This window comes from Pollicipes pollicipes, unplaced genomic scaffold (genome assembly GCF_011947565.3).
Source record: "Pollicipes pollicipes isolate AB1234 unplaced genomic scaffold, Ppol_2.1 Scaffold_7262;HRSCAF=8765_pilon_pilon_pilon, whole genome shotgun sequence".
In the NCBI taxonomy this organism is placed as follows: Eukaryota; Metazoa; Arthropoda; class Thecostraca; order Pollicipedomorpha; family Pollicipedidae; genus Pollicipes; species Pollicipes pollicipes.
The window spans coordinates 1,934,537-1,960,276 of NW_023597055.1; the positions used below are offsets into that span (position 1 = coordinate 1,934,537).

The 25,740-nt window shown below is 51.3% G+C and overlaps 3 protein-coding genes across 6 annotated transcripts; all 3 read left to right on the forward strand.

Moving 5' to 3' along the window:
* Positions 1 to 16: 16 nt before the first annotated feature.
* LOC119113914 (nicotinamide riboside kinase 1) lies at positions 17 to 3,019 on the forward strand. 3 transcript variants are annotated; one of them, XM_037238142.1, is made up of 4 exons: positions 17 to 41; positions 852 to 953; positions 1,246 to 1,391; positions 1,646 to 3,019. In XM_037238142.1, the coding sequence occupies exon 4, from the start codon at positions 2,185 to 2,187 to the stop codon at positions 2,764 to 2,766; it is 582 nt and encodes a 193-aa protein (XP_037094037.1). In that variant the 5' UTR covers positions 17 to 41; positions 852 to 953; positions 1,246 to 1,391; positions 1,646 to 2,184; the 3' UTR covers positions 2,767 to 3,019. The 3 variants fall into 3 exon arrangements, with proteins under 3 accessions (XP_037094037.1, XP_037094035.1, XP_037094036.1); XM_037238140.1 differs by having other exon boundaries at positions 23 to 252; XM_037238141.1 differs by having other exon boundaries at positions 23 to 203.
* Positions 3,020 to 4,333: 1,314 nt separating this feature from the next.
* On the forward strand, positions 4,334 to 7,504 carry LOC119113915 (PHD finger-like domain-containing protein 5A). The gene is made up of 3 exons (XM_037238143.1): positions 4,334 to 4,516; positions 6,155 to 6,345; positions 7,348 to 7,504. The coding sequence occupies exons 1-3, from the start codon at positions 4,465 to 4,467 to the stop codon at positions 7,435 to 7,437; spliced, it is 333 nt and encodes a 110-aa protein (XP_037094038.1). The 5' UTR covers positions 4,334 to 4,464; the 3' UTR covers positions 7,438 to 7,504.
* Positions 7,505 to 18,349: 10,845 nt separating this feature from the next.
* Positions 18,350 to 25,166, forward strand: LOC119113913 (retinoblastoma-binding protein 5 homolog). Of its 2 annotated transcripts, none has more exons than XM_037238138.1 (7): positions 18,350 to 18,448; positions 19,695 to 20,060; positions 20,362 to 20,574; positions 22,229 to 22,420; positions 23,120 to 23,350; positions 24,053 to 24,295; positions 24,887 to 25,166. In XM_037238138.1, the coding sequence occupies exons 2-7, from the start codon at positions 19,725 to 19,727 to the stop codon at positions 25,109 to 25,111; spliced, it is 1,440 nt and encodes a 479-aa protein (XP_037094033.1). In that variant the 5' UTR covers positions 18,350 to 18,448; positions 19,695 to 19,724; the 3' UTR covers positions 25,112 to 25,166. The 2 variants fall into 2 exon arrangements, with proteins under 2 accessions (XP_037094033.1, XP_037094034.1); XM_037238139.1 differs by having other exon boundaries at positions 18,363 to 18,416.
* The last annotated feature ends 574 nt before the right edge of the window (positions 25,167 to 25,740 follow it).

A 25,740-nucleotide genomic window follows, 5' to 3' on the forward strand; every position in this document is an offset into this window, starting at 1 on the left:
TTCCTCATTTGCGTGCCATGCTTGCGCGCGTGTGGTCTAGGGTCCGTCTGTTCTAGGGCATTGGATCCGTCGCGTCCCATTCGGTTTCTGAGAAATACTCTGCAAGGTTCAGGGTCGTTGATCCCTTTACACGTTCATCGAACAAACGTACTGCGTACAAGACTTGTCTTGACTGAAGCTTGCTCAGAATGAGCGCCTCTCTAGTGCGTAAAGGGCTGGATCTTTTCAGTGAAGATTTGACGAATCAATCAGGTTGGGTGCCCTAAATCCTGTTTCATGACTGGTTGGGTATTTTCATTACCTCTCATTACATGCTGAAGTGTAATTGATATGTCCTCAAAAGGATTGCAAGGAAAAGTAGTTTCACCAATGATGAAGTCTATGGGTGTGCATGTAGTCAATTTTTTTGGTGTGTTTCCATGAATTGCCATCAAATGTGCTTATTTTCATGCAGGAACATGAGTATAGCTCATATATAATTTGGGACAGCTTGAGAATCTGTCTTCTATGGTGTATCTAATGTGGCTACTAGTTCCTGGCATCTATGCTATATATTCACCAGATGCAAAATTAGTTTTGATGTGTGGGCATTTTTCATGCCAAGGGCTCTCCATCATTGTAATATATGATAAACCACTGCTTACAAGAGCATTGTACAAGAATTCCCCTCTCTGGTTCATGTATTGCTTCAATCACAGGACATAATATCCACCTCTGACCTGGATGCAAATAGATTTCCACAGAGCATGTGGACTAATTGAGTGTGAACCAGTGCATGATATATCAGATGATAGTTTTCATTTTGATGTGTGAAGGTTTGCTTTAATAGGTTTCCCCCCTTTTCTTGACAGCAAAAACAAAGAAGGGCCCAAGTGCAGCATCTGGTTCAACAACTAACAAAACAGGACTAAAGAAGCTGAAGCGGGCAGAACAGAAACATAAACTGGGATCTGGTTAGTATACTCATCTCTTTTAGGTGTTCCCATATTTTGTCATATTAACTTCATATAGGTCTCTGTTGCAGAAGTTTACAGTTTACCTGGTTAATGCATGGCTCATTTCATGAACATTCAGCTGTGCTGAAGGCATCACTTGAAGCTATGGTGATGATGGGCTTGTAGCAGGATATTTTGAGGGCATTGATGAAGTATCTTTTAGAATGCCCCTGTTGCAAATGATTGCTCATTACATTCCTCACCCTATGTTTCATGTCACTGGGGTACCTAACCAACAATTTTTCACCAGCTCCTGAGCTGACCATCAAGGGCAAGAAGGTCAAATCTTCACTGAAAAAGTACAACCAGCACAAATCAAAGGATAACACAGAAGAAACAATCAAGTACCTCCAACTTCTCAGTAGCAAGAAGACAAATCCAAAGGTTGCAGAGCAGGTAATGTTAGGCCAGTATGATTTATATTTACTTGATGTAGTGTAGTTGTATGTAGTTATATTTACATGATGTAACACATAAGTCAATGCTGCATGACACATACCATATGAAATAATTCAATTCTTCCATGCTTTTGTGCAAATATGCTGTCTTTGCATATGTTTGCACTCGTCTGTTATGCAGCCACTTAAGCATATGCCTGTTTCTCTATCAACATATGCATTTCCTAACATCAGATGTGATCCATCCCCCAGGTGGTTGAGTATCAGCAACGGCGCTCTGCTCAGCCCGCCCCTGCTCAGCAGAAGTCAAAGCAGCCCAGGTCGTGTTTCTCGGAGGAGGACTTTGCCCGATTCGAGCGGGAATACTTTGTCGGTCCGCGTAAGAGGCCGGCCGCGTGACGTGCCTGGTTCTGACTTTGACTGAGTGAACGGGCGAGCGCCTGACCGCTTCAGCGTCACAAGTATTGCGCGCCGGTCCTACACTCCAAGCGCTCGGCGGGGTCAGTCCTCAGAGCTGAACCAATACACCTGTCCGTCTTTTTACGCTGGGGAGCGAACGCCGCTGGATTCGCATGATCTACCAAAGGACGCACGGTGCCACCGGTTAGCTCGTCGCGCGTTAGCAAGCGATCACCCAGCGCATAGCTAGCTGATCGGCGAAGCGTTCGGCGGTCGCCTGGCGCGCACGCCGTGCTCGCGTCGCGAGGGCGTCAGCCCCTCGACCTCCGACTCAACAGCTCTGACTCTGACTCGCTGAGTCTGCGGGCCGCTCCTGCACCCCCTCTCGTGCGATGGCCGGCTGGTGCGTGGCGGCGGTGTCGGGGGTCACATGCGGCGGCAAGACTACCGTGGCGCGCATGCTGCACGCCGCATACCCCGGCTCCGTGCTCGTGGCGCAAGACGACTACTTCCTGCCGGAGGACGACCCGCGCCATGTGCCGGCGCCAGGCGTCAACCACCTGAACTGGGAATTGCTGTCCTCGATCGACACGGGCCGGATGGTGACAGACGTGGCGGCGATCTTGGCGCAGCCTGCGCCGGCCGGCGACGCTGCGCCGCGCCTGCTCATCATCGAAGGCTTCCTTGTGCTCAACGACGCGCGGCTGCGCGCGCTTTGTGACGTGCAGTGTTACGTGACGCTGGAGCGTGGCATCTGCTGGGAGCGGCGCCAGCATCGCCACTACGAGCCCGCCGACGTGCCTGGCTACTTCGACGCATGCGTCTGGCCCATGTACGAGCGCCACCTGGCGGAACTGCGTTGCGTGGACGGCGGTCGAGTCATCTACCTGGATGGCGCACTGCCGCTGGACCGGCTGTACACGCGCGTGGCTGCTGAGGTGTCGCGGGCCATGGAGAAGCAGTGCGCCAATTGACCGAACCGCGCGAATGGTCGCCAGCAGGTGGGGAGTTGTTCGGTGACCGGGTGGCCGAGTGTTCGTGCGTGGTGCGATTCCAATGCTTAAATATGGCGTTATCTCCGGTCGTGGCGTCGTACTTAAGCATGGCTGTTGGAACACGCCGTACGCTCGTTGATTTAGTATATTATCCACGTGTTGTTTGGCAGGTTTGCCAATTACGAAAATACACATGCAAGATACAATCCGAAGAAGGGAGAGTATGTTTCAATTTGGTCTCAATATATGCATGTGTTTTACTCGAGTCATGCACCGTTTATGGGCGTGAAATCCGCTGTAATTTTGCTCAGACTTCTATGTTTATGCTCAGTACGCACGACAAATTATTTTCTGCCCCCCAATTATTGGTGCTGGTGGTGGCGTATTTTGCTTTAGTTGTTACAGAGAAGACATAACTTAAACACGACTCGGTGAACGATGGAGAAGTTAAGTGTGCCGTTGAAACGTGTTGAACTAACACGCGCCGGGTGGCCGGCTAGACAGCCCTCGCTCGGGTAGGGGGGTCACCTGACCCCCCTCCCTGAGATCTCGGAAACCAAGAGAGCTAGAGACACCAACCTTACAGGGTGTGCTGGCCTGTACATGAACTCACTTAGGTCGAAGTTTTAGGTTCCTAGATCATGACCTTCGGGTAAAATAAGCTCAAACAAAGTCAAATGCTAGTTTGGTCTCCAAAGTGCCCCGATAACCTAGATAAATGTTTCTAAGCAACAGATCACATGCTCAGTTAACGTCAGTGACCCTGTTTGACCCTTTGAAGGTCATTATGATCAAAATCCCGCAAGACTGCTCTGGGTTTTGCACATGAATAAGCGACGAAGATTACCCCAGGCAGTATCTTCCCAAAAAAATGCCGACCAGGGTCACTTCAGGTCAATGACCTATTCTGACCTCTAAGAAGGCCATGGAAGATGTAAAATGCGGCTCCTGCTATCAATAAATTCGAAATGAGCACCAGAAACTATCCCATACAGCAAGCCCTAGAGTAATAAAGCAGGTTGGTTTTGACCTTGGTATGACATTTATACCTGACCTCAGGTCAAGGTTTTTTGATCATTCAATATTTGTGTTACCTAAGAAAGCATCTCAGAGATGTATGGCTTCGTCTAACACTCCGTTGTTGCATCAGATTGAACGATTCCCTACAAATTGACTTCGCTGAAACCATGGTCTGACTGACCTGCCATATGCCAGCGACCTTACAAGGTTATCTAAATGTTCGATGCCAAACCATCCGCTATTCAATTGTCTACAGCCATGCAAATTTTGCCGCGGCTGCAGTGCGCCATTCGGAAGCCATTCTGAAAAACCTTCGGGGTCAATTTCGTCCCGCCCCCCCCCCCCCGAGCGCGTGTTAATGTGATAGCGCAGGGGTGTCGGCGATGGATGTCCCTGTGTGACGTCAGCAAGGCTTGTATGTGCTTCCGTTTACAAATAACTTAAAAGTTTCGAAAATGACGATGCTGTGACATTCATTGCGCCATTGCCGACACCAGAACGTTCGGTGTTGTATTGCCCTGATTCGGCACGGCGTGGTGCTCGGGCTGTCACAGTTGCTTTGGGCGTTTGTAGGTGCTCCCGCGGTATTAAGACAAGCGCATTTCTGAAATTTTCTCCTGAAATCAAACCCCGGGGTCTTACTTCGACTAGCAGGAAATGGCGAAGCACCATCCCGATCTAATCTTTTGCAGGAAGCAGCCTGGTGTGGGTAAGTGCTTGATTTGCTATCGGCAGCCATCGCAAACAAACATTCAGGCTGTTTCTTTCAGTAGGGAGACACAAAAACATGCATTTAGCTATGCCATCATTTTCATGGGTTGCAAAATAATGGACACAATTTTTGTGTGTTTGCAGTCATGTGTAACAGTATTGTGTTCATGGAGCAACTGCATTGCATTGTACAAGGTAAATGACTGATAGCAGTTTGTCATCATTGACTGCTCAAATTGTCTTCAGTTCGTGCAAGTTTTTGATGTAGGAGTTTTTGCATGAGAAGATCCCCAGGACTGGGGCTTTAGGCTCAACACCTTTTGTAGGATTCCCTTTGTGTACATCATGTGTGTGATGGTGTCGCGATACTGTTGGAAAACGGTTGTTTGTGAATTAATCGGGAAGCCATTAATTTTATGTCGATATTGTATGCAAGATCACATTTGTTAATCTCTGACAATTTATTATTCTACTTTGTGTAGCCTGATTTTCAATGTTATTAATGTAACCACATTTTAAGATGCTTCTGTGACATCAAATCTGTAAAACATGTCAGAATTTGGCAGAATTCCATGTGGGCAGAGTGGAATCATAAGGCATGTTCCTGGACCTCTTTTGGCTGCTCATGCTATCTTGGGGCAGCTCATGGTGTCTCATGGCAGGCGCTGAACTAGGGCAGAGATGGGGTAGAACGAGCAGATACACCCTAGTGCATTTAGTACAAAGGACCTACAATCAATAAAAGCAAATGCAGTCCAAAGGCCAAGTGCATCAGGATTGTTTCAGCTGTGTCATAGTTGTCTTGGTCAGTGCTTTTTTATCCAGTCTGGTCCTGCATGTGGCTGCTGGCACAGTGCCTGTATACATGGACCCACTGATAAAATTAAAGTGCTTGGAGTGATATAGATATATATATATATATATATATATATATATATATATATATATATATATATATATATTTGAAACAAAAATATGGTGTAAACATGAGACTTTTTGCTCATGCCAGCTTCCAGTGTTTGCTCTGAGCAGGTAAACCAGCCACAAATTTCTTTATCCTCTGTGTTTTTTGTGAGCAGCATCATGGAGGTTTGAAACTCACTTTGTGGATTTTTGCTTCCAGGAGTGTACCTGCCCCAAATGCCTTATTGGCTGATCTGCCACCTTTTGCAGACTGCTGTTTCATTGTATACAATATCAACAATACCCATCTTTTTTCATATTTGATGTTTGAAACTTGGCAGAAATTGTCAGTTCTTACCTTTGTGTGAAATGAGACTGAATTAAGCAAGCTCTGGGTAGCGGCATGGCTTGAGCTGCAGCACATACATTTTTTAGTTGAAGTTCCAGCAAGTGAAAGTGTTGTGAAAGCATACCTGAAGTTTCATGCAGATCCATGCAAAATTTTCAATTCATGTGGACCAAGTTTATTTGTGACATAAAGGCTAGATGATGTATGGCACAGACCAAAAAAGTGTCATGCAGACCAAATGTATTTGTGACATAATACCCAAAAATCAAAACTATAGCAATGATGTCCCTAACATTGATATCTCTAGTGGTATGCATCAGCTGCCCATCATCAGATTGTCCATCACTCCCGCTCCCTGACCTCTCACCTCCTGCCGCCCGACAGCCATCGGCCGCCTGTGCGAGAAGTGCGATGGCAAGTGCGTCATCTGCGACTCGTACGTGCGACCGTGCACCCTGGTGCGCATCTGCGACGAGTGCAACTACGGCTCGTACCAGGGCCGCTGCGTCATCTGCGGCGGGCCCGGCATCAGCGACGCCTACTACTGCCAGGAGTGCACCATCCAGGAGAAGGACGTGAGTGCTGGGCCGGGCGGCGCTGCGCGGTGGGATGGTGACGTCTGCGGCGGTGGCATGCTTGGTTGGCCGGTGTTATTGCGTGGAGGTTTATCAAATGGGCCTGTCACAAGAGTTGCTTGCTGTTAATTTTTCTTGAGTGAGCAGAAAAACACTACCCAGGTGAAGGGTTAAGACCCAGGAAGTTTGAAGCACGAGATATGTTGCGCCTCTTTTGAGCCTTGTCCTTCGAGATCAATTGACGTCGTAGATCAAAGGAACGCTATAATGGAAGTGCCACCTTTGCACCACAAACTCATGTTTCATGAAAGCCAGAGCTCCGCAGAATTATTGTGGTATAAAAAAACAACTCCAGGCAAAAACATAGTGGCATCAAAATTGGGGTGGAGTGCTGCAATAGTCTGCATGTTTGCTTGAGAAACTGTTTTGGAATATGCCCAACGTTATTAAGCCATTACCATATATCATGCGCAGGAAATTGAGTCATGTCGAATTAGGAATCTGGAGGTCTCATACCAGACCGTAGCAGGTAGGTCGGCCACGCTTCTGTTTCCTCGTGCTTGACAGCCCACGTTGTGCCCAGTCGGAAATGCCCGAACGTGAACAGGTAGGGTGGGGAGGGGTGGGTGGGCGGCAGGGGATTCTGTGCGTGCGGTCAGATCTGAGGAAGTCATCGGGAAAGATGGTGGAAGTTCTGGGCATGGTAAAGTCAAGGATAACTGGCTTGTGCGGAAAGGAGGGGGTAAGTTCCGCGCTATGCTGTTTGACCGTTTGGATAAAAATGCTGCTGTAAAGTGATGAGCTGTAAACGTAGCGGAGCTTACATGTAAACGGTGGCGTAGCTTTATTCCGGTTTTAATGTCCTGTAAAGTGATGACGTTTAAACACAGTGTCGTAGCTTTATTCCGGTTTTATTGTCCTGCAAAGTGATAGCATGTAAACGCAGTGTTGTAGCGCTATTCCTGTTTTAATGTCCTGACAGTCAAACGTTATCTTTTCCAGAGGGACGGCTGCCCTAAAATCGTCAACTTGGGAAGCTCCAAGACCGACTTGTTTTATGAACGGAAGAAGTACGGCTTCAAGAAAAGATAATCACTTACAAATCGGTGTATCATGATCTGGATGGGTCGCCCATAATCATCTCGTTGTGCGCATTTGGCACGTGACAGTGTTTTGACATCGCCGTGCTGTGATGTCAATAAATGACAGACATGCACGGTATTTTGCGATATGTCTTTTTTGAGAACTTCGGTGATCAGCGAACAGTGACTATAACCCGAGCGGTGTGAAGCGAGGGTTGGTGTGTTCGTAATAAGGTAATGTAATTCATGGCATACGTCACTGGGTCAGTTCTTGGCGGCGAGTCGGGTCATGTGATGAAAAACAAGTGAAGGTGAAGCTGAACATCCGCCATTTATGGCATGAACAGGCATAAAATGCCAACGCTGCATCTCTTTGTGTCTCGAAGGGAATGTTCCACATGCTGAGATATTAAAGCAAGCATCATAAGTGATGAAATAGAATCACTTGCAACTATAAGTGTGCTTACGGCGAAAGGCTGCTCTATAGAACATATAATGTCTGTAAATTGTGCTCACGAACGCCAAATTTGAACGATTCGACAAGTATACTGTCCCTGGCATTGCTCGCTGCATTGGCAACGAAGTGGCTGGATTGAATTACGTTGCCATGGCCCTATGGATGCCTTGGTGACCCTGAAATAGCCTCCCGGAAAATTTATGCACATCATCTTGAGCGCGTAGCTCAGAAACTAGAAGTGTGTAGGTCTCGAGAAGGGCAGGCATGCGAACTGTACCGGGTGATGTTTTAGATGGCTATTCAGCTCAAAATCACATACAAATGTGCAACACTCCCTTTAATGTATTGGTGTATAAGACACCGGTGTATATGATAAAAACTTTGAAAAAACCGAGGGACTGGAAGTACGACAAAGTATCTTGTCGACTTTGGAGGGACATATTCCACATGGGAAAACATTGCAGCAAGTCTCAAATGCGATGAAATAGGTTCACTTCAAAGTTTTGGCTTGCTTTTAAAAGTAAAAGACTACTCTTAACAACACAGTTTCGCTATGTAATAAATATGGTCTCGTATACGACAACGTTCGATTACGCCATAGAACGTCTTTACGTTGTCAGAGTCGCTGCCAGACTGGCCGTGTCAGAATTGCCACTGTAGCGGACTGGCTGACTCACTTGTAGTACTTCAACTTGCCGAAAGGTGGGGATGTATACCGTGCGCTATTGCTGAAACCGAATATCGTTATATCCGCGTGTTTTGGCCTTTATGATGGTGTTCTGTAGTTGTCGGTGGTTTTGTGCTTCTCATCTGCATTCACACACTCGGTTGCGACGCTACTCTTACGTTATCCGATTCCCAGTCATAGTTTCGTTATAGCTAGCGTCACTCCCACATTTCTGTATTACGTAACACAAAACGCGGCTCGTCTTCAAAACTTGCACTCAATGCATTTAATCGGTTGCAGACCAACCGATATCCGTGGATGCCGCGAACTGCTGACGCATGCCAGACACGAACCATTTGAACGGAATCATGTCATTTTTTAATTCAGTCGCGAACCAATTCATGTTTGTTTCGACCTTCAGCACTAAGTGGCCCTTGAGGTGATAGTATTCGCGTTACGTTCCTATGACGTCATGTATGTCTGGAAGCCCTTTGACCTTTAAATAGGCTGAGCAAAAAGTCGGCGGGAGCTAGCGTGCGTCAAACTAAGACGTAAAGAGGTTTGAAGCTTTAAGAAGGACGTAGCTGTAAATTGCATTGAAAGATCTTCAAAGTGGCTTTCTAAGCTCGAACCCCCGTACAAATGTGAAACACTCCCTTTAATTGTATTGTCAGGCGGACAAAAGAACCCGACACTCATCATCAGCGCTTTCACGAGCATATGTCAATCTGGTAGGTGGGGCGTGGTCTGGCAGAATACCCTCTGTAATCACTTTTCCTTTACCCGAGGTAGGGAAGCAACTGGTTGATGGGAAGCCATATTCGCCAGACACGGTTCCGTAAGTTCCGTAGTAAGCCTCCTTTGGTGATGTCTGTAATGCGCCGAATCCGTCCATGCAAGCGCGCAGCCTGGATTTAGTAGCAAGAGGTCCCAGATTTTCAAAGGGACATCACTGACCGTCCGGGATTCCACCGAAATTTTCTGTCTGGTTTTGCCAATCGGTTGCGTGTGTGTGTATGGTGGGGGGGGGGGGGGGAGGGGGAAGGGAGGGTAATAGCTTGGGGGACGAGGCGGCGAGCGGCATTGTTTGCTAGTCAAACTACCCTCGCCACCTGACATGTCATGTGATGTCATGTGATGTCATGTTTGACGTGAATTGACATGTCATGGCCCTGCCTCCTGCAGAGCCATGATAGCGCTGCTCTGGAATGGCAGGTCCGTCTTGAAGTCCTGCGCAATCTCGCGCACCAGGCGCTGGAGCGGCACCTCGCGAATGAGCAGCTCCGTGCTCTTCGGGCAGCGACGGATCTCGCGAAGAGCCACCGTGCCCGGACGGTAGCGGTGAGGCTTCTTGACGCCGCCGGTGGCCGGCGCGCTCTTGCGAGCTGCCTTAGTGGCCAGCTGCTTGTGCGGCGCCTTGCCAGCGGTGGACTTGCGTGCTGTCTGCTTTGTGTGCGCTAAGCGCTACCTCGAAATCGCGAATTAGCAAAAAAAAAGAAGAAACTTAAACGTGGAGTCGTCGCTACCGGTCGTCTCAGTATGATGAGGGGTGTAGGTGCCAGGGCGGGAGCAAAATTCGGCACTATTTCTGAAAGGTTAGCATTGACCTCATGGGCGTTGACTGGAAAGGAAAAATAGGATGGCTACCGCCCCCCGCCCCCCCTGCAACATGGAGAGCTCCGTTCCGACATCCATGTGAGGTTAGTGCATATATACTGCTAATGATGAACCCAGCTGTGTTGCACGTAAGGCTCTTCGGCATTTGATTGTAGAGGTCTCGCACGATTCAGTTAAAGTATTTAACGATATCGCGGTGCGCTCTGAAACTTGGTGTAAAAACAAATAAAAGGAGTGGCCATGTGCAACCACTGTGCACCTCCTCTAGCCGTAGCCTCTATCTGCTGAGCTCTATTCTATGCTCTGCTATGCTATGACATGCTATGGCATTTGATGTAGTTAAATGCGTGGTCTAACACCAGAGCTGTGCTTACGTTGCATCGATGACATTTTCGGTATCTGGATCCGGGAGCTGAACCAACTGTTGGATTTGCTTGCAAACACAAATTACCGCCATCTGGACACCACGTTTACTCAGGAATGCACCGCTTAAAACGTGCCGATTCCATTCATTGACCCTTTTGTGATATTACCAGATGGAAGCCATACCACGAGACTATTTCAAGCCCATGGCTGCTCCCGTCGTGCATACTCATCACCATTCGGCACACCCCCATGTCCACTAAAAAAGGGTCCTTTCATCACAAATGCCGCGAGTGATGCGTGGAATGTGCATACATCTCCCATTGCTTCAGTTAAGGATGCCCCTCCTCCCCTCTCCACCCATCCGCTTTTTACAACGCATTCGGGTTTGAGCCGCTTCTGCATGGCATGCAGAAGTCCCGCTGCGATGCAGTGTACCGCATCGCTGGTACAGACTGGACCCTGAATAGCGCATTGGAGGGGCCAGCCCTTTCCAAAATTATTTGTGTTACGCGAGGTTTTTCCTTACCTTGTTAGTAAGGTCTGTTGATTTTTCTTGTTTCATTCTAGGCGGCATATTCATACTGGCCACCATTTACTCACGCGGGGGAATTTTCCATTCGCCATTGCTTAGGTTTCTTGATAGATGCCTTATTTTTCTTTTTACTCTCAGGTGGCATCTCTTATACTGGCCACCATTGTGGTACACGCGGTTTTCCATATCGTTGTTTCCCTCTATTTGACCTTTGCCGTCCGCCTAAGTCGGAGAGAATGCTGGCATTTTTTGCAGTATTGCCATGGTCATCCGACGGGATTTTCGCCGACGCCGAACGGCGATCACGAGATTTCTGTTGCCCATCATGCATATAAGCAACAAGCGCCGTGACTGACTCAATAATTTAGATGAAGTTCCTGTACGGTTTTTAAAGTTACGTACTCGCGCATGATGTTGTTAAATGCATAATATTTTGAACACGCTACGAATGCCTATAACCGAGGTAATTGGACCACTCCGTCGGGACAACGACGTTTAAGAACATATTGTAGCTCCGCCTATCGCTCTATCCCGAAGGGCGGTCACTGCAGGCCCACAAAAGTATAGAAAAACCGACCGTACGCACTAATAATCAACCTCACAACAGAAAAGCTCCTTGAGAGTAATTTGCCCACCGGCAATAATCATATTTCGTTGGATTTGTTATGCATGTTATTGTTAATAGCAGCTGTTGACTAGTTGGTCCACTGCATTCAGCCATAGGCAATCATCATCGATGCAATTCCCTGTCATAATCCGACTTACTGGGGCGACCGCAAATGATCGGAAAAACATTTTCTCACCGACATTACATGGGCTTTTACGAAAAAAAAAATGTTTTCGTCCTAACATGGGTAGCAAAGGTCACTTTACTGGGACTCCGCGACTGACAATCATACATCCACACCGTCTCATGCATGCTTGTCACCGGTCATGTCAAAGGGCGTCGTAGAGTGTGGTCACTACACACAATCTGCGAAGGTTGTGTGTCACGATCAGATCCCTCGACTGAAAGCTGAACCGTTCAGCCATACACCACGCATTCCTCGGAATTTAGCCCCGTTAAATAACAATCGCTTGGTGCAAGGCTCACCGCGGCATCAACCCCCTCCCTCCCCCCCCCCCCCCTCCCCGCGTAGCCCCCCATCCTCTATCGCCACTGCACTATGCCGGCATCACCCGTCGGCCAGCCGGAATTTCCCATCGGCTCACAGCACTCCATCGCTTCCCGCGAGGATCCCTTACCTATGTGACGCCTACTTCCATCCTCACCCGCTAGGAGCCTTCAGTCAAGCATCTGTGACACAATTAGCCTTTCATGGTAAAAATTCGGTTGCACTCGTGAAAAACTCTCAGTCGCCCAGAAGCTGTGCACAATATTGAGCCGTGCGAGATGGAGATGAGAGCATAATAAACGTCAAACGCATGGACCTGACCACGACACGTCCTGTGTCATGGCGCATAATTCAGGCCGCACATTATTGATTGATCTTCTATTTTCCTACAGACTGACCGTCGAAGCACATAGAGAAATACCAGACAGGGGTCAGCACATCATTCAATAACACAAAGTAGCGCCGTGTTTGTATACTATGCATACTCATTGCTGTGATATGATGCAAGGACGAAAGGAGTGCACGACATACGACAGATCACAAATAGTGTGCAGGTGCGTAGGCTCAATCATGGACATAGGAACGTTTCAAAATTCAAAAAGTGGGGGCCAAGCTGAGGGCGTACTTCAGGATTTTTTCCTGGAAAGCAAGCCCGATCACCGGGGGTGGGGGAGGGGAGCGTAGAGATAGAGGTTGTTATCGCTCTTTATTGAAATGGCATGCTGCTACGCTAGATATGCATCCAGAGCTGTTTCTCACTGGTGCGCAATCTTGCGTATTCGACTCATCTTTGTCATTCGGCAAAGAAGGCTATCCAGCATCTTAAGACTATCAGTCCATTTCAACATTGGCTTTCCTGAGGACAAAGAATTCCACGAGCGGTTTGGCATTCTGGGCCATTGAGGAGGCACCAGCCTTCACAGGGTAAATGCCAAAGTACGGTCTGGACATAGGTTGGTGAGAATTTGAACGTGAGTCGATCGCTCACAGTGCGACAGATTTTCCATGCGCCGTGATTTCGCTGGCTGCTTTTCAAGAGATAAAGCTTGTCCCAGCATTTTAGGCGGAAACCAATTCGGAAGCTCGAAACTGCCAAAAACACCGTCACAAACGCCATGAAACTGGAGATTGTCCTCTAGCAACCAAGCCACAGAATGAAGGCTCTTCTGTCATATATTCCTTATCTGAGCTCCGCTCCCGTCCGCCATCGGTGGCTTCCGCCCAGGCTCGGCTGTCTCCCGCATGACTGACTGCGAACTGATCGTATGGCTGCTTTGTTGCATATTTCCGGATCAGTATTGCTACTAACTGGTGTGCAAAATATGTTGGACACCTGCAACAGTATCCTTTTCCGAATTATGTTCCCTATAAAAGGCTTCCGGGAAGCTGCCTGGTTTAGACATGAATTGGCTCAAGGGATATTTAATTATCAATCCTTCAACGTAGACGACATGACCTGCTTCTGTGTGCAGGCGAGGGAGCAGCCAGAGCCTTGCTAAGGGGAGCACAGGGTGGACAAAAGTACCTCTTATGGTGCCCCCGCGCGAAAAATCCCCGGATATAGCTAACCTGTTGACAAGGGTTACGGTTTTCTTCGTTTCATTGTTATTTTACCGTGCAACCAAAACAGAAAGCAGAAGCTGCCGTGAGATCAATTCTGTTTGTATTTTGAAGTCAATGAACCGCAGAAATCAGTCGATGAACGGCCGCATGCAGTAAATCGCCGGTGCCGTTAAATTACAATGGGTTAGTGGGCTCTTTATAAACCGGCAGAAGTCAGCTGTTTTTCAGAATTTTTATCTGGGTTCTACAGACATTAAGGACATTGCGAAGGTCGATTGTGTATCAATATGCTTGATCGAAATTTGAAGATAAAAATTTGGTTGTATATCGAGTGTTGAACAATGTGTATTCACACACCTAAGTCGTGTTTGTCTGCAAGTGTTCAACATTCAGTCCGAATCGATTAGTGATACAATTTATGTAACGTGATTTTTAACATGCGCGCGCGCAAATCTTCGCAGCAAAAACCTCGACACCAGGCTTTCCAGTCTCCATAGTCCGCGGAGCGTTAGTCCAGCGAATAACTTTTCGCCGTGGTCCACCGTGGGACGAAAATGATGACGCCCCTGAAACAAACACCTTTAAACACTTAAATCGTCTAGCAGTACAAGCTGTGTGACGTGATTTTGAGCATGCACACTCGCAAGCCTTGGTAACAAAACCTCGATGTCAGGCGTTGCAGTCTCCGTAGGCCGCGCTGCGTTGGCCCAGCAGCTTATACCGAGTCATAGCCAACGGGCCAACAAAAATGAATGAATTACCTTTGAACGCTTCAGGACATCATATCTTACATTAAGAAAGCAGGCTGGGGACATATTTCACGTGTGCGATTTTTAGACTGATGATAACAACGGATTGGCCCTTAAAGTACCGCGGGATGGTGCGGGAACCTGGTGATTGAACTGGAAGAGCAAAGGTAGAATCTCCATTTTTCGTGTTTCTGCACTTATCAATCTGTCCAGAAGACAGACACGGCATCCCCCTCCCCCCCCCCCCCCCGTCTGGTGGCAACACGGCGCCCCCCCCCCCCCCCCCGCTCGCCCGTCTGGTGGCAATTGCAGTGGCCGACGCCGTTCGGTTTTACGAAAGCTGCAACCCAAGCCATCGCTGTCCTTGCTCTCAAGGCTGCGGGCGGACATGTTCAAAACCTTTGATGTAATTCTTTCACTAATCCATCCTGGAAAATGAACGTTCTCAATCAACTATGGGATGATTCCGTTGGTTTTTTTAAATTCATTTCCACCCACTCTATTCAACAATAATGAGAACTCTGCTCACCAATAACGAGACCCCTTCTTCCTTCCGGGCAAGGGGCCCCTTAAGTACAACGCCAGGGACACCTTACCGGTTCCGTTTAAGGGCTGAAGGGCCACTCCGTCCCATCACCAAGTGTGTTCTGGCTGTCATTCTGGCGACACGGGACGGGATCTTCTGGTCGATCCGGAGGCCATGAGAAGGATATATTATATTCACATTGTTCCCCTCCCTGCTGGCACGGGAGACCTCCTGACCCGCGCAGTTGGCCCCGGATCAGCAAAGGAACCCTCATTGACGCAACAACATGCCTGATTGCCGCAGGTGATGAAATAATTGTCACAAAGACTACAGCTCCATGTTTTTTTTCTGTGTTCTTCAGAGATATTGATGATTCCTTGAACGTAGATTGTCGATAGAAGGGGGTCCCAAATTTGCATTAACATGGCTGATCCGTGTTCGTCTTAAAATGTTCAAGATTCAGTCAGAATTAACCACTGATATACAAAACTATGTAATATGGTTTTGAACATGCGCGATCGCAAATCACAGCAACAACAGCCTCGACGCCCGCCGTCGCAGTCTCCATAGGCCGCACGACGTCGGCCTGTGGCTATGACACGAAGCGATGGCCAATAAGCAAACGGAGAAGATGACGCATCTTGCGGATGATGGGTGGCACTCTAGGCAAATCGGCATATATGTTTAATGAAGTACAAATGTACGCTAAATGCAACCTTAGTCTGAAGAGTGGCGGGGGGGGGGGGGCAGTTGACACTGGTGGTCCCCCAGCTTGGAAAGTGGGGGGGGGGGGGTATAGCCCCCTGTCCCGCCTCCCTCTCCCCCCCCCCCCCCCTGTTCCTACGCCCATGAGCTCAATATCCCCTACAAAACTTTTCTTTCTTTAATGTGCACTCATAAAACGCAAGGTCATAAAACACGGGGCCTAAGATCTCAAGGAATCGCCGAAGGGTCGGCGATTCCCCCGCCGGGCTTACTACATTGGGCAGGGGTGTGGGCGCCGAGCGTCCGGCCGTCGGCGCACCAGGTCGATGCGGTCTCCCATCACCACGTCCGTCTCACTGTCCCTCCGGCAGCCGGCTGCTCTTGTTACGGTATTGTCTGGACGTGGCCATGTACTGTTTGAACGTGCCCCTGCTCCGGCGACCTCAGTGTTTTTTAACGGGCCGCCCCCCCCCCCCCCCCCATCCCTATTGATCGTCCTGGCGTGTATGTCCGGAGCGAGCGCTGGGGCCAAACGAAACAAACAAAAACCGTACTCGCACGTTGAAAAACAACATGTAACCCACAACGGACAGATACGCCGCGCGCCACACTCGCAGCTGTGTGCAATTTTAGGTTGATTCTATCGCCGACGTTGCACGGCAAAAAACGCCAAAGCTGAGTGACTTGTCGCAGAGCTCCCAGCTGCAGTTCACAAGCCCCACCCTGTCGGCACCCCACCAAACATGCTTACTGTGAATTTTGGTGACTGTTTCTCTGTGTTTTCAGATTGGACATATCATTAAACTCTGCTAAATTTCTTGGTGCCATGACGTTAAAGTAGGCTGCATCTTCTCCAAATGAGTGATACATGCGCAGTTTTTCGCTATCATGAAGCCTGTCATCTAAACATAGTTAAACGCAAGCGTTTATTACCTGCTCAATGAGATTTCGCTGGTGATCTCCGAGATCACTATTCAAGTCTACGTGTTCTGTCTGCCCAGACCAGACACGAGCGCTGCGAGACGGCAACTGTATTAACCCGCGAAGCGAGCGGGCGGCGCCGACCCCGGCGGGCGGCGCCCCAGGCAGTACACCGCCATTCGGGGCAGCGGCGTACCAAAGTGCAGCAGCACTGGCGGCGCGAGCAGGGGCGGCCTCAGGGGTACGCCAGTAACATCATGATACAATCACCAGCGAAAAATTAAATGACAGCAATAATCTCCATTCAATTCTGTACATAAACCTGGATTCCAAAAATTAAATGACACAGCAATAATCTCCATTCAATTCTGTACAAAAATCCGGATGGGGATTCATGAAATATCCCGCAGTATTTGTGGAAAATTGACTGTAACAAACCCTGCCGCGAATTTCGGTGCCCCGTAATGCTCTTAATATACAAGAAGATATTATTTGACTCCATTTTGACCGAACCGAAAACCACAAAAATCAGAAACGACTGCATCATTTCGGAAGATGAATAACTGTAGAACATTAACCCGAGTGGGTTTTTGGGATATCCCAAATGGTTCGGCGGCAATATGTGTCTTATCACGATTATTCCCCTTCCCCCCCCCCCCTATGGCGCGCGGCACAGCATACCACCGCAGGGGGTCGGCTCGCGCGTCCGATGAGCGCGACGGTCGCTAACGCGTTTCCCTTGCACGTTCGGGTCTCGGGTGATCTGAACGCCTCTGCGACCACGAGAAATGGAATGCTTCTTGCTGCGCTGTGCACAACCTTTTATGTGAATAAACGCCTAAAACGACATGCAACTGCACGGATCATCGTAGCTTGAATGTTTTTATCTCTGCCCCCGCTGACCGGTGATTTGGATTGTGATCGTAATTGACAAAAACTGGTGGCATTTAGCTCACTGGTGCATGTTTCCATCAAGCTAGTGATATCGTAGGGAAGACAAACTAGTGACGCTTGTCAAGTTGGCACCACTTTAACATTCAGATTCAGGTCCCTATTCGTCATTCAGCGGGCCCCTCAAATTAGCCTGAAACCTGGTCCACAGATGCAGTTTAATCTCCTGAGCACGATGAGCACAAAATCTCGGACCGGTGCGCCCTGATACCGGAGATATATAAATATGAAAGATCACAATAAAAAGGCGGACTCCAACGATATCTAAGCTCTACGTGCTGGTAGATGCTGACCTCCTGGTAACGATCAACACAAAATCTCGGACCGGTACGCCATATTACCGGAGATATCGCAATAAGACGCGTGGAGTCCTTCAATCCTTTCCAAAATCCGTGTGTTGGTACATATTAACCTTCTGTTACGGTACACACAAAATTTTGAACCGGTACGCTGTATCAAAAAAGTTATAAATTTTCAAATGCCAAGGCTGCTATGGTATGGTTGCTTGGACCTACCCGGACGACGAAGATTCGACGTGACGTCTAGAAGAATAGACTATCTTTAGTGCGCTGTGAAGTGCAAATATTCTCTTAATAGCTAGTCAGATATTGCAGTATTTCATCGTCATCTTACATGTTCCATAACCTGATAAATCTGCGCTTTTGAGACAACTGCGCCAAAAATTTCGGTAGTGTATACGAATTCGAGTGAGTGACGCTGGGCCTTATACATTTATCCGGTTTTGGCGGGGGCGCGGCGTGCCTGTGTTTACTGAAGGTTCGTGGCAAGAGCATCGTCTCCAAGCGGGCTGTGGTGTCCAGTACGAGTATGCAGTAGCTCTGCCGTCCAAAGGTAAAACCCCATATGTTAATTTCTGGTCATTTTGCGTTTTTATATTACCTGATTTGTCTTATGCTAGATTCAGATGCTTAAACCAAAAGTTGAAAGTTGCACAAGCTTTTAGCTAAAATATTGGGCTAAAAGCTTGTGAAAATTTGAACTAATGGTCTTGATCACCAAATTCAGCATGGGTGGACAAATCAGATGACATAAAAAGACAAAGCAACCAAAAATTGACATACAGGATTTTACCTTTGAATGGCAGAGCGGGTCTCTGTTTTTCATTGCTAACTGGTCTATTGTTCACAGTTTGATGTCTGGCATTCCTGTCTCAACAGGCTTTGCATAAGCTTATGTTTCTTCTTTTAGCACCCAATATCAGTGTTTAATTGGTGAACATACTTTAACTTCCCACTTGGCAGATAGGTACACTGTATGAAAATGACTTGTGATGCTCTCCAATGTTATTAAAGACAGGGTACAGCAGGCTGTATATCTTATGTGGTTTGTTTCATGCTGCCCAAAAATGTTGCTTAGTCTACAGAATGGTTACTTATTGGAAGGAACATTTCAGACAGTGTCTGGCTGTGGTTTATCAGTGTAACCCCTAAAGATGACATGAAATGTCAATTTTGATATTTAGCTTTGTTAGCAATTTTAAGTGGTTGACAGCAGTTTTAAGTACTTGGAGGGCTAGTAATATGACCTTTGCTCACATTTTGGAGCAAGCTTTTTGTGGGCTTATGGTTAATGACATATGGACAGAGCTGAACTGTTGATGACTAAACCAACTGGAATAATGTTCTATTACACTCATTTTGTCTGTACCTGCTTTTATGACAATCAGTCCAGAATGGAAGATTTGAATTAAACCATTGTCATCTTGAGGGCAACTCTAGTTATTCTATACTTCACTCAAAACAACTACAAGTCTGCTCACATTGTCATGCGATAAGCAACCAATCATCATTCTCAGTACATACTTATGTCCCATTCCATGGCTATGCAGTGGCTCATGATGCCTCCACCCATGCCAGGCTGGCTTAAGGCTGGTAGTGTATGTCATGTGACCCCTTCTCCCCCATGCCCCTCCCCCCCCCCCACACACACATACTTATGTCCCATTCTATGGCTATTCAGTGACTCATGATGCCTCTACCCATGCCAGGCTGGTTTAAGGCTGGTAGTGTATGTCATGTGACCCGATCTCCCCTCATGCCCCCCCCCCCTGCCTGAGGGTTGTGGGCGCCTCCGGCAGGGACCTCATCCTGTAACACAGTGTGCCACCATGAACTTGGAGCTGCTGGAGTCGTTCGGCCAGAACTACCCAGAGGAGTTTGACGGCACACTCGACTGCATCTCTCGCGCCGTCACGTGCACCTTCAACCGCAAGGGCACGCTGCTAGCCGTGGGCTGCAACGATGGCCGCGTCGTCATCTGGGACTTCCTGACGCGCGGCATCGCCAAGATCATCTCGGCGCACGTGCACCCGGTGTGCTCAGTCAGCTGGTCTCGCGACGGCGGTCGGCTGGTCAGCGCCTGCACCGACAACACCGTGTCCGTGTGGGACGTGCTGTCCGGAGAGTGCGAGCAGCGCTACCGCTTCCCTTCGCCCATACTGAAGGTGCGCGCGCCGGCGGGGGAGCGCCCGGGGGGGGGGGCGTGGCCTGCTGGTGGCAGCCGTGCTGAGGCTCGTTTTCTGTTTTGTCCATTGCGGGATCGGGGTGCAGGACCGAGCTGAAAGTCGCCACTGCGTGCCGCGTGCGGTGTCTGTCGGCTGTTTTGCCTGCCGCCCGCCGTGTGTCGGCCGCTGCTCTGCACTCGTCCGCGGCGCAATGTTCACCTCACGACGTCACGCCGCCCGCGCCGCGCCGCGTCCGCCGTCGCCTTCCCCTGTGACCCGCCCCTCCACTGCCGGTCGCCAGGTGCAGTTCTGCCCGCGCGGCCGGCGCGCCATCCTGGTGTGTCCGCTGAAGCACGCGCCGGTCGTCGTCACCATCGACGAGGGCCACAAGGTGCTGCCCGTCGATGACGACGGCGACCTCAACATCATCGCCACGTACGACCGCCGCGGCCGCTACATCTACACCGGCAACGCCAAGGGCCGCGTGCTGGTCATGAACGCCTCGGACTTCAAGGTGGGGCGGTGCGCGGGTGATCGGCGGCGCGTGGCTTTGGCTGCAGGGGTGACTAGGGGCTTTGCACCCCCGCGGGGTGCGAAGCTCTTTTTCCGGGGCAGGCGCGAACGTCGAGGTCTCTTGATGGTCAGCTGAGTCGCAGTTCATGCATTACATAGCGGGCACATGAGCGCGCAGGCACTGCCGGAACGCCTATGACGCGGCGGACCGTGCACAACCTTCGCCCAGGTTCTCCGTTTTTCATAACGCGGAGTAACAGAGAGGAGCGGGGGGGGGGGGGGCGATACAACCCTTCCTGTGGTGTTTCCAAAGTAATGAAGCTAGAGCTTAGCGAAAAGCACCAGTGGATTTGTCTCAATGGTATCTCGTCTTGCCGCATCTACTTTTGTATGTTAGGTCAAGACTTGGCCCCATTACGACTTGTGAAAGGTGGAATTTTCCAGATAATCGCTCTTACAACTTTGCAACATCTTGCCTTCCAGGCCATGCTTGGTGATGACATGAAACTGAAGCGGACGTTCCTTGTGCAAGTTTCAATAACGGGTATATTTTTAGATGTTTTGAGCATATATTTATGGAATATGGTTCCTTTAATGTAACAATGTCGGCCCGCCGCGCGTTCCGCGGCATCACGGGTTGCCGCCCGCCCGTCCGCCCGCGTAGGCCGTACATCGCCGGGTGGTGTCCCTCAAAAACTGCCGCTGCGCGTAACCCATAAAACTGGGAGCACGGTTTTTGTGGTGTCAAAACACGCGCAATGGATCCCTTTAGGCTACTGATAATTTGGGCGCGATTGCATGACACGCCGCGGAGGTATCCTCAGAAAACCTTAGGAAATGCATTCCCCTATCGGGGTGAGGGTTAAAGAAGCGTGGTTTACTCGTCATCACATTCCACATACGTGGGAGCCGTGGGCCGCGATTCGCAATAGGACGAGCGTTAAAGCGACAGCAGGCAGAACCTACTGAGTTAGACGGAGTTTGCCGCGCCAGCAGCGACCAGGGATCACATCCAGACCACATCGCGTGTGACCAGACCAGACCACATCGTGTGTGACCAGACCAGACCACGTCGCGTGCGACCAGACCAGACCAAGTCATCTGTGACCAGACCAGACCACATCGCGCGTGACCAGACCGGACCACATCGCGTGTGACCAGACCAGACCGAATCGCGTGTGACCAGACCAGACCACATCGCGTGTGACCAGACCAGACCAAGTCGTCTGTGACCAGACCAGAGCACATCGCCTATGACCAGACCAGAGCGCATCGCGTGTGCCTAGACCAGACCACATCGCGCGTGGTCAGACCAGACCACATCGCGCGTGGCCAGACCAGACCACATTGCGTGTAACCAGACAAGACCACATTGCGTGTGACCAGACCAGACCACATCGCGTGTGACCAGACCAGACCACATCGTGTGTGACCAGACCAGACCACATCGCGCGTGACCAGACCACACGTGCCCGAAGCAGGGACGCACTACGCGTCTGACCTGGTGACCTGGTGACTTGGAGGTTTGCATTCCCGTCGGTGGCGATTCGGCGCACACCCAGCCTCTTGGTGACCTCAGCTGGTGAAACCCGACCGGTGATGGGCCCGGGACGACGCCGTCGATGGCCCACCGACCGGCCACCCGTGACCGCCAGGTGGTGGCTTCGTTTCGGGTGACGTCCGGCGCGTCCAACACGACGGCGCTGAAGACGATCGAGTACGCCCGTCGCGGCGAGTGCTTCCTCATCAACTCCGTCGACCGCATCATCCGGGTGTACGATGCCAAGCGTGTGCTGGCGGCCGGCGTGGACGGCGAGCCGGAGCCGGCCCAAAAGCTGCAGGACCAGGTGAGGACCGGATGAGGGTTGGGTGAGGACCGGGCGAGGGCCGGGGCAAGACCAGGTGAGGACCGGGTCAGGGTCGGCCGCCAGGGGGTGTCGGAGTGCTGGGAGCGGGTGACAGGTGTCGGCTGATGGTGACGAGGACGGGGAACGCCGTGTCGGGCTCAAATTCACGTGAGGGGAGGTTGAGCTGTTGAGTGGATCACGTCCTCAGAGAAAACGTGCTAAAGCGTAAATGACGCTATCAGTGAAGTAAGTTATCAGTTGCTCAAATTATGATCATACTATTTTGGTTTTGGTTTTGATAGAAGGTGCAGGCTGTCCGTTCCCGATGAGCCCATTAACCAGGTTCTCATAAAAGCAGGTTATGAGTCGGATATATTTTTTTCGTATTTATGCGTCAGAGGTGTCTGCGTTTGATCGCACCTGTTATCATACCCAATGCAAAATGCCCCTGTAGAACTTTTCTCTTCGCCCCCCCCCCCCCCTCCCCCACCCCCACCTTCACCCCCACCCCACCCCACCCCCTCGCCCTCCTTCATGTCCGTTGTGGAGAGAGTCCCTGCAGCTGCCGTGCCGCCGCTGGGCGCCCCTCCCTTTCGCCGCTGCGGAGGGAGTCCCTGCAGCTGCCGCGCCGCCGCTGGGCGCCCCTTCCTTTTGCCGCTGCGGAGGGAGTCCCTGCAGCTGCCGTGCCGCCGCCGCCAGGTGAACAAGACCATGTGGAAGAAGTGCTGCTTCTCGGGCGACGGCGAGTACGTGTGCGCCGGCTCAGCGCGCCAGCACGACCTCTACATCTGGGAGCGCTCCGTCGGCACGCTGGTCAAGATCCTGCAGGGCACCAAGGGCGAGCAGCTGCTGGACGTGGTGTGGCACCCGGTGCGGCCCATCGTGACGTCCATCTCGCTGGGCGTCGTCTCCGTCTGGGCGCAGAACCAGGTCAGTGGCTGCGGTGCCGGGGTCGGGGCGCGGGGCACGCGCGGGGGCGCGGGGTCGTGGCGGTCAGAGCGCGTGTGTTGTAGCGGGGCGAGGGTGGGGTGATGGGTCGCGACTAGAGAGAGCTAGAGAGTTACGGGGCGGGGGTAGGTTAGGTTGAGGTCTCGGGTGTAGCGACAAGTTACTGAGACGGGTACAGGCAATAGACGCACGGCTATGTCAGACCAGGTTACGGAGCAGTGTCGGCGGGGGTGCAGGCTCACCAAATTCAGTGGGGGGAGGGGGGGGGAGTCGGAGCGGCGAAAAAAAATGACAGCCTACCCCAGAAATGCACCAACAAACTGGCTTCTCCGAAGATTTGCGCCTGATTTCTTTTCAAACTTGGGGGGGGGGGAGGTGCTTGAGCTTCCGAACTGAACAGGAAACTACGTCGTGGAGAGTCAGGTGGAGCCGGACCTTGAGGCAGTGTCTCGTCAGAGGGCGCGGTTCACACGCCCAGAGCACTGGTGCCGTGCTAACTCAAGACTACGCCGACCGGGCCCCTGCCGCCGCGCGGGCACGAGGCGGCCGTTCTGCCCCCCAGTCTCGGGATACATCTCGGGCTCCCGGTTCCACCGGCGCGTGACCCGTGCTCCCTGCGCCCACTGACCCCCCCCCCTTCCCCCCTCCCCCTCCCCTCTCCCATGCTGCCCCCGCCGCCGCCAGGTTGAGAACTGGTCGGCGTTCGCACCCGACTTCAAGGAGCTTGACGAGAACGTCGAGTACGAGGAGCGCGAGTCCGAGTTTGACCTGAGCGACGAGGACCGCGCCGTGGAGCTGCACCCGGCGCGCCACGACGAGGTGGGCGAGGTGGACGTGTCCACCGTGGAGCCGATCCAGGCGCTGCGCTCCAGCGACGAGGAGGGCGACGGCGTCGGCGACCTGGATTACCTGCCGATCGCGCCAGAGGTGGGTGGGCGGCGGGATTGTGGAGGGCGCGGGTGGAAGTGGAGAGAGAGAGGGAGTGTGGAGAGACTGGTAGAGAGGGAGTGGAGAGGGGCGGGGTCTGGGGCGGGGGTGGGGACAGAGGGGCGTCGTCGGCGAGGCTAGGTCGGGTGTGGTGGCGGGGCTGACAGTGGGGTGTCTGTTCGTCATGTCACGAGATAAGGTTTTATCGGAGCTGCGACTGGATGCAGAATTGGTTGTGTAGTTCTGGAGAGGGGGCCGGTTTAAGAGGAAAGGTGGCGTCGAAAATACGAATTGGGTGGCGGCTATGTTCTTCAAAAGTTAATACAAGCACTGCATTAAGCAGCCTTACGGAGTTCATGCAGGTGTTCTACTGTACGAGGCCATAGGGTTTGGATCGACTTGAATTTGTGTTAACAGTATTTAGGAAAGACGTAACGTTTTCCATGTCCCCGGCAGTGCCACGCACGCCAACCTGCTTGCACTAATCAGCACACAAAACGCCCCCACGTATATACACTACTTCTTGCGTCTCCCTATCTCTCGCGGGCAAGTTCGCGCCTGCCCCTCACGTGCCTCCCCCTGGACCGTCAGGTGGAGGAGCCCGAGGAGGGCTGGCCGCACGACGCGGCGCCCGAGCAGCAGGAGAACCGCCGCGACAGCCGCGACAGCCCCAAGAAGAAGCGCGCGCGCGTGTACGACGTGACGCTGGCCGACGCGCCCAACGACGAAGTTCACCCGATGCTCAGCAGCCGGCCGGTGAAGGAGAAGCCCGCCAAGAAGCCCGGCAGGCAGAAGACGGACGCCAAGCGCAAGTAGCGCAGCCGGCGGGCGAGTCCATTGTGGACGCGGAGGGACGGTGGACGAGTTCATTATTGGCGTTGAAGAGACGGCGAGTCCATTTGCGCTGTGAGGGGCGGCGATTCCATGTGTGGCGCGGAGCGTCGGCGGTGCGGTATGTGCCGTGGGGGCGGGGGGCTAGTCTACCTGCGTCATGGGGCTGTGACTGCCTCATGCAGACAGCGCCGGCGTCAGCGGCGACCCTGCGCAGCTGCCGGGACCTGCGATTGGCGTCGCCATGGCAACGCACGTAGTGCATCGCCGTCAAGTCCGGAACCGCTGCAAATGGCGAACAGAGGACTTGTGTGACATTGTCCGTCTGTTCCACTGTTATGAAGCGGAGCGCTGGCAGTGGTGGGTGCTGAGCAGTGGTGGGTGCTCCCGCCGGCCGGGAGCCTCAGCGCCGTGCTGCGCGTAGGAAAAGTCGCTGTGGCGTATGTGTCTCTAACGGCCGCCTGGAAATCCGGCAACAGCCGGCGCACTCTGTCGCCCTGTTCATTGTAAACATAATACATTCATTCACCAGTGTCTGTCGCGGAGTGTGGAACCGGTGACGGTTCGGATGACCGATGGCAGGGCCCTGCGAGGTTTTCACCGACAGGGAATGT